General features: G+C 41.9%; 1 protein-coding gene across 1 annotated transcript; it reads right to left on the bottom strand.

Annotated features, from left to right (window-relative positions):
* Nucleotides 1-467: 467 nt before the first annotated feature.
* Nucleotides 468-8433, bottom strand: ddx1 (DEAD (Asp-Glu-Ala-Asp) box helicase 1). The gene is made up of 26 exons (XM_041958307.1): nt 8386-8433; nt 8211-8262; nt 7995-8058; nt 7870-7899; nt 7642-7738; nt 7388-7435; nt 7177-7260; nt 6946-7029; nt 6770-6846; nt 6600-6672; nt 6412-6488; nt 6212-6326; nt 5783-5921; nt 5614-5674; nt 5381-5479; nt 5196-5285; nt 4631-4819; nt 4413-4464; nt 4071-4217; nt 3838-3929; nt 3689-3761; nt 3012-3084; nt 2786-2828; nt 2599-2694; nt 1411-1531; nt 468-1181 (listed from the first exon to the last, which is right to left on the bottom strand). The coding sequence occupies exons 1-26, from the start codon at nt 8399-8401 to the stop codon at nt 1051-1053; spliced, it is 2223 nt and encodes a 740-aa protein (XP_041814241.1). The 5' UTR covers nt 8402-8433; the 3' UTR covers nt 468-1050.
* Between the last annotated feature and the right edge of the window lie 167 nt (nt 8434-8600).

The raw sequence follows: 8600 nt of genomic DNA, 5'->3' as shown, positions 1-8600 counted from the left end.
GAAGAGATAACCATTTTGTTCGTATATATTTCGTACTGACACATATTAACTGTCGTTTGGCACAAACAAGAACAGAATGATGGAAATAGGATGAAAACATGAGTGTACATTTGCCCATTGTGGTTCGAACGATCACAGAGGAGCTCTTCTTACGAGCTAACACGACGCACGGTTGCACAAACATGCATTTTTATATAAACCGAGGCCTAAAATCTCATAATTGTGGACGAAACAACGAAGCGGTCTTACTGGAAGTATCTCGCAAGTGCACTGGGACTTCAAAATAAGTGTCGAAGACTGTGGCTTTTTTTTAATGACACATTTCCCTGCCGCCAGTTCGACTGTCTGCAAAGCAAACTGGAATTCTTAAAACACTAAATGATGAGACTTACGGAGAAAATGCATTTACAATTTATAAAGAATTTTTTCTTTCAGAGGAGTAATATAGCAAAAAGAAACCAAACCGAGCAGGCAAATAGTTTATTGAACAAAAAACAAACAAACAAACAAACCATTAAGTCACTTAGATACATTGACTTTTGAGCCAACAGACTTATTGAAACATAAATTATTTCATTTTGCTCGATCTCGCAGAAAAAACAAACAGAAATAAATCAGCAACTTAAGTTTTGCATTGGATGCCAACTATTATGTTCTGTAGTATTCTTGTAAGCAATGCAATGGAGCCCCTCATTTATATAACGAGAATAACGGTCTCAGCCTGCCTTCACGCTGAGCATTGACATGGTTTCAACTTCCAAAGCATAAATTCTAAGCCTAATTTTCGGATGAGAAACTACACAACTAAGAGAAGAAAAAAAACAAAACCATCAGGAGTCTGGTTATCCACTGGATGAAGATTAGAGATTCTGGCATACACAGTGAAATGTTGCCATTTTGACATCTTCAGTATGCATTTCATGTCAATTCTTTATGACTTATGTGTACATGCGTTTGTCAGGGTGGAACTGTTTGTACAATGTGTGAAAATGTTGTGTTTTTCTCTACTCTGTATCATCAGGCCATAGTGTTATGTTAGTTGGGTTGTGCTCAGAAGGCTCTGAAAAGCTGGTTTGGCATGTATCCCAGGTGGAGGAAGGAACTTTGGGCTTCTCTCTCGAGGCTTGCCAGCTCCTGGACCGTCGGGGCCAGAACATCCACGTGACCCTTGTAGTTACCACCTAGGTGAGAGCAACAGGTTTGCTGGTCAAACGAAACATAACGGCAGTAAATATCATACGTGTTTAGCCAAACCACCAGTCTATAAAGGCTATAATGCCTCACAACAATCCATGCAATAATTGTAGATATTCCACTGTATTGACTGGATACTATTCCTAAAGCCAGTGCCCCTAGTGTGGCTAAAAATGTACAACATACTTGTGTCATCAGTCACTCCACAACACATACCTCCCAATGCCCTACGCTGACCATAGGTGACCTTTCCATCGAAGTCATCCACAGGTACCTTAATATCTGGCTCACACTGGGTGATGGTGCACTTTAGATGCTCCTCAATTTCTGACAGGAGCTGTGATCGGAGGAAAGGAAGACAAGTAGCATTGAGAGTTCATGATGGGTAGGCTGTACTGGGTCGGCAAAACGTTTCAGCTCACGATGGTTTCTCCATGAATGTGTTATGTTTAAACCCAGACACATCTTCCAAAGTAGAGGTTGACCATAATCGAGTACAAAGTGTTGCGTATAATAATAGTATGTCTTTCTGCTCTGAGGTCAAATTCCACAGGGATCACCCTTGTTTTGTGTTTAATTGCTGCCATGGGTCACAACTTCAGAAAAACACAATCTAATGTATCACTGCTATGCTGATGGCACACAAATCCATCTTCCTGGTACAGTCAGGATTCCTATAAAATTAGAGACAGGCTTGTTAGAAGTCCATCGTTCGATGTGCAATAATTTCTGCATTTGAGTGCACACGAAGCTCAAAATAGATTCATCTTTCTTTATACTTTATATATTAACTGTGACGGCAGCATGATTTCTCAGACCCTCAGTTTAGAATCTAGGAATACCACTGGATCCCTTTCTTATATACATCAAGTATATAACGCAAACTGCCTTCATCCACCATCATTATCAAAATCAGACACTGTAATCCTCGAACATGCCTTAACAACATCTGGAATAGACTATTCAAATGCACTTTTGTCTGGCCTTTCTAAGACAGAAAGTTGGATCATGTAACTCTGGTACTGATGTCTCTGGCATTGGCGACTGTTTCACGCCAAGAGCTGATTTCAAAATCCTCCTTCTTACTCATAAGGCTTCAAATGGACTGACTCCCTCATATGTCTCAAGCTAAATTTTTTACTTACTTCGGGTGTACACACACTCTCTCTGTGATGTACACTTAAAGTAAACTGAAGTTGAAGCTCAATACTGATCTTATTGGTGCCGATTAATTGGCCGAACCGTCGATTTGCACTCTAAACTCAAAAGCGTCGTTTCTGCCAGGATGACAAATGCATTGGCTGCGTATCAAGTCACTCATTCTGCTGAACCACACACGGTGTCGCATTTCAAACCGCAATTTACTTGCTGCCTTAACTCGATTAAGTTTGTGTCTGCGTTCACCTCTTTCTCATTGTACCAGATGGTGCAACCCCCATCCTCCTTCAGTCGGGTGTTGTAGCAGCCCCTGCCTCGGTTTGGGCAAACATGGTACCACACCTGCGCATATGGAAAGATTTACTTCCACCGGGTTTCAAAAGCTATGCGCGATTAAAATCAATTATCCGTGTATTTTTATCATCCACTGTACCTTCTCCTTCTCCATAGCAACCAAGGAGATAGCCAGTCCCATTCTGCAAGTCAAAAGGAGAGGATTTTCACTATATGGGCAGTAAGTATTTATTGTTTCTCAGTCAAAATGTATTGTGATTAGACATTTCACAGTACACTGTGTGAAAGTTTCAGGTTGCAATGAGGTCGAATTTGATAAATGCATATGATCTTTATATAAGATGCGAAAGAAAGTCTGTGCTTACCTCTCGGCTCTTCCAACTCGGCCGATACGATGGACATAGTTCTGCTTCTCGTCTGGCAGGGTCACGTTAATCACTGGAGAAAAAAAAAAAAAACAGATTAAACTTGTGAGAACACAGCAAAATTTTTGATGAACACTGTGTATATAATCAGGGCTGTTTTCCATCAATAATCGTCACACAAATAATTGTGATTAACAATTTGTCTTTTTCCGTTCACTTTCAGTCACCATAATAGCCAAATAATACTTTAATGCACAGACACCTTGTGAAGAAGAGCCATGTATCGGCACTGAAAATTGGAAAATATAAACAAAAATTACGTTTCTGCTTGTAAGGCTTTGTAAAGATCATTTGCCCCGATCAGGTTTACTTTTTATTTGCTGCAACATTCCAAATATTAGCCAGATTTCTGACTACATGTATCGCAAAGTTTAATCAAAATTTACAGAAAAAGCAATGTGCGTCTCCATCCACAACCATTAGGCGACGATCCTCCACTCAGCTGCCCTTAAACTTTAGCAGAAGAAGGTGAAGGTGCAACAAGGTGGCACCAGTCAAACCCCAAACAGCGAAAACAACATGGAAACAGTGGCGGAAATTTGACATTGTGACGTTTCATACAGCTGTTTTTTTTAAATACAGGTGAATGGAAATGATTCTGGAAATGTAATGTTTACCATAAGGAACTCCGTGGATGTCAATTCCTCTGGCAGCTACGTCCGTGCAGATCAAGAGCCGCACTTCTTTTCTCTGAGAACACAAAATTATCTTCAGACACGCGTTGTGTTTTGTGAAAAGGTGATCATTGTGCTGCAGTCCTTTCTACCTTGAAGCGCTCCAAGTTATTTTTCCGCTCATTGGGCTTGCGATCACCATGTAGACAAACGCAGGAAAGCTGGTGGCCTTTGCTGTCTGGACCTAAAGAAGAGAGGCCAATACTGAGTTGGGATTCTGACTTTGTTGTGTTAGCAAACGCATATTATCTCATCATTCTGTTACGTGCATGTGTGTCCAGTGACGGCTGAAAAGCAAAATCTCAGTGATCCTAACGCCTCCTACCTCCTCCTTGCTGAACGAAGTACTGCTCCATGTTGTCACAGTCAATCTTGGTGCGACAGAAGATTATGGCCTGGTCCATTTTGTGCTCTTTGATGGCTCTCACTGTGTACTCGCCCTTCAGCACCTTGATGGCTTCTGACCACATTTCTAAAATGCACACATACACATTTCTACTAGAGTCCTTCATCATGACTATTCGTAGAAGGAAAATGCTAATATAATATCTGTGTTGTTGTTTATGTGATGTGCATTGATAGATGTTTATTCAAGGGCTGTATGTGACACATCACACTACAGGGATGAAATCAAATGGTCTAAACCGTGCTGATGGTCTGCTCTCACCTGCAGAATTGGCTCCTGGTCTGGTGTTATCTTTGGCATGGACTTCATCCGTCTTTCCAAAGCGAAACAGATCAAACGAGAAAAACATTGTCAACACCTTATTCTAAGCCGAGAGAAATAATGGGTTCACTCCTCCACAATGCTTCAACAGCGAAGCAAATCCCTGCCGCATTTTTTCCACCATGACTTGTGTCCTTGGCCCAACATGACGGACTCACCCGGATGTGGTTCTTGCCCAGGCGCTCCCAGAGGCGATCGCTTTTAGGGTTGACGGGGACCACCACATGGTGGACAGTCTCAGGGACAGAGTCCTCCCCCTTCAGGTCCACCCAAGTGGGAAAGTGCATGATTCGCTCAGACAGCTTCTTCACGTCAAACGAATGCAGCGTGGCTGAGCAAACGATCACCTGGAAAAGAGGATATGGATCAGTGCGCTTAAACTAATACCTGCCAATCACCTTCCAATGTGCAGAAAGGCATAAGTCACGTGATACAGTGAAAAAACATGGACATTTGATTTTCAGCAACTGAAATAGTTCACTTGGACTCCCAACATCTCGCAGCAATAACATACTCTATTTAAGGAGCTACTTGCTTTGCTAGGGTTAGGGTGGGTGCCAGAGAGCATTGTTTAAATCGAATCCATCTGTGTCTCACATATAAACACATAGAAAGTTTTCAGAAAACACGCCACAACTGCTCTGACTACCGTCTGAAGTGGTCTCTCAAGTTGTTGTCACTACAATCTGCACTGTCACATATGCAATTCATCTGAAGTGTTACCTGCAGCCTCTTGCCATCAGACGTGACCTGAGGGATTTGTTTGTGGATCCTGTTGATAAAGTCTGTGTAGCCTGCGGACAGCAGACCATCCTGAGGGACACGGGGAACACAGGCAAACGGGTAAGTGACTTCAGGGATCACGTCACGCTCTGTAAATCAATTATTAAAATCTGTGTTGTACATACACACTCATCCAGGACGAGAAAGCGGACTTGGGACAGACTGAGCTTCCCAGTGGATATGAGATCATCCAGTCTGCCGGGTGTTCCCACCACAATGTCAATCTAATTGTAAGATGACACAAGAAAGCAGAATACAGGACAGGGGGAACAAATCGAAGAGAGATGAAGAGCAAAGATTATGTCAGCTAGTTTTAAAGTATTTCGAGATTTGTTTGGAGACAGTACATGTCACGTACCCCCTGTTCCAGAGCAGCCAGCTGCTCTTTGGCAGCCACACCACCAATCACCAGCAGCTCCCTGTAGACAGATTGATAAATGTGATGCATAGGCAATATTTATAATCAAGCTCTGGCGCCATCTGCTGGTATAAACAGGAATCATAGCACCACTGGTTCTCAGTCATACCTGAGTTTGGGGTTTTCCACATATTTCCTAAATTGCTTGACATTGTTGAGGGTTTGTTCAGCCAGTTCTTTAGATGGCTCGATGATCAAAGCTTTGGGTGCGTTTGATGAAGCTTTCACCTGCGTCACTTTGGCACTGCCTGCGCAGACACAGAGCAGAGATGACTATTCAACACTGGGATATATAATATACAAGTGATACTGTCTTACTGATGTATTCACAGGTGTAACAACAATAGTAAAAATGTGTCTTGTTTTTAAAAAGGTTTAGCAGAAGAAGGATTTTATTGTGAAAGGAGGAAACTCATGATCTAGTCTAAATATCGAATCATCTCGGGTTCTACAATTATCTCACAAACGCAGTTGATTTTTTCTGTCTCTTTTCAGTACACTGTCTTGCTACACCTGACGGGAGTTTGCATCCACACACCTGTCTGAGAAGATTTGACTTGGTGGCCCTCTGGCGCCTGGTCCAGGGCAACAAACCCACCCTTGGGGGCATGTTTAAAGTCTTCTCCTCCAAAGTTGAACTTCAGCTCTGCATTCTGTCAGACACATAAGCAAACGGGCAATTTGTATGATGGAAATGCGGCACTTGCCGGTTTGTTTTCTACCTTTGTGAGTTGATACCTTGAGCACACAGGAGGCAAAGAAGGGCTGATTCCTCAGGTGTTGAGGGATCTCAAAGGCCAAACCCAAGTCATTACCTGGAAGAAGAAATCAAAGAGAAAGGAGCAGCATGAGTAACTAAGCCATTTACCATCAACTTGAGATGTCATGCATAACTATAATAAGAATCATAGCTACTAAGACAGCACCATTTTTAGAGAACATAATTTGGCTCTTGTCCAGATCCAGGTAGCATCCAATTATGTCATGCATGGTGAACTCCTGTAAAGAGGTAAGACAACAAAGAGAAAATATGCCTCAAAAGTATCCTCCCAATTGTTTACATATGTAAGCAACAAGTTCATTCATTACTTGTTACCTCGCCATAGCTGTCAAACTGCTTGTTGTTGGATTTCTTTCCAGTTCCACCAAAACCAAAACCATACTTATCAGTTCCTGCAAAAAAAAAAGAGTTTGGGATTGAATTATTGTTCTACTGAGAAAGTTTATCTTAGCTGTTGTATGTTCTGCAGACTGAAGAGTAGAAGAACATACCCAGGTCCAGCGCTGCCTGGCTGGTGGACCAGCCAATGCGACACAGACCCTGGTCATGGCAGGTCACCTCATAGTAGTACTTCCCTAGACAAAGAAAGACAAGGACAAGAACAGGTAACAGTTGTAAAGAAATACAAGGTCATTCCTTTTTTGTCTGTCAAATGTGAGATGCATGTGTGCCGTCTTGAAATCCTAATTAGTCTGGCTTTAACTCTTGCGTGCTTTACACACCTTTGGTGACACCTTTTGTAGAGCGACAGCCGTGCCACTCTTTAAACTCCCTGCTCTGGCAGCACAGCCCATCTGGACCAATGGCTGTACAGGTAAAAACAAAAAGTGACAATGAGGAGAGGTGACAAAGAATAAAGCTGGAGGAGTTGCAGTTATAACAGATTAGATTAAGGTGGAATGTGACATTACACGCTTGTTTTTCTCCACTTACCAAAGGCTGGACTGCGGTCATAGGGATTCATCTGCCAACTGTTGAAAACTGAGCCACACAAAGAAACAAAAGCAGGTTAAACATCCGCAGAGCACCCACCACTGCTTTCAGAATTTGTATTATAATGGATTATTATTTAGATGCTGGGCTGACTGTGTGTATTGGACCGGAGTTGTCTGTGCAATGCTGTGAACACCTTTAAGGTGGCATATCAAACACAGACTGCAATCAAATAAGTATTAAAGTGGTCTCACTTGCTCCTCCAGTCTTGACGGAGGCTCTGCCCGTCTTGCCCTCCTGCTGATCCTTCAGCGTCTCATACACGATCTGGATCACTGGGATACTGAAGGCCTGAGGATGACAATTATTACACTTTAGCATTAAAACTAAATAAATCTGACCATATCTTTAAAAGCTAATGTAATAAACAAACTGTGGATGGGAAGCGGTATTTTAAAACTGTGTGGCTGTAAAATACTTACACCTGTTTTGCCGCTACCAGTTTCTGCCGCCTTAAAAAAAAAAATAGAAAAGAAAATTAGATGTGAAACTAGCATTTGGCAAATTTTGAGTCAGAGACACAACAGAGACAAATAGGTAGATTTACCATAAGTACATCTCCTCCACCAAGAATAAGGGGAATAGACTCTGCCTGGATGTCAGTGGGAAGCCTGAAATCCAACGATTGAAATAAATCGAGTCATTGTGAACTGTTAGGCTTAAAGCAAAGGGTAACAGGTAACAAAAATAATGACAGACATCAGAATATATGCATGACTTAGCAAGACAGATGACTGAGTCTGACGTTTGTAGAGTGACTTACAGCCAGTCCAGCTCTTCCACAGCTTGCGCGATTTCAGGCATGACCCCCATCTCTATTGAACAAAAGACATATTTCATGATTGCGTACGTTTATGTAGATTTTAACAAACAATGTGGCGTTGAAGTAAAATACGAATGTAATGTTAACATAATGACATTCATTGAAAAGTTCTTACCAGAAAACGCTGCCATGATTGCTAATACGACAGCAACCCAACCGGATATAGAACGTGCTCAGAATTTTCGGCTCGGTGCAACTCGTTTAGCGGACTGGCCTTATGTCAATGGTTCCGGGCAGATAGTTCGTAAATTGCGGTCGATATTTAAAACACATATCACCTTTGGGAGAAATACAGAAGCATATAACTCTATGGTATTACGATAACAACTT

This window comes from Chelmon rostratus, chromosome 18, assembly GCF_017976325.1.
Source record: "Chelmon rostratus isolate fCheRos1 chromosome 18, fCheRos1.pri, whole genome shotgun sequence".
Lineage (NCBI taxonomy): Eukaryota > Metazoa > Chordata > Actinopteri > Chaetodontiformes > Chaetodontidae > Chelmon > Chelmon rostratus.
Note: the sequence above shows the minus strand (reverse complement) of the source record. Positions and strands in the feature narration are given on the sequence as shown.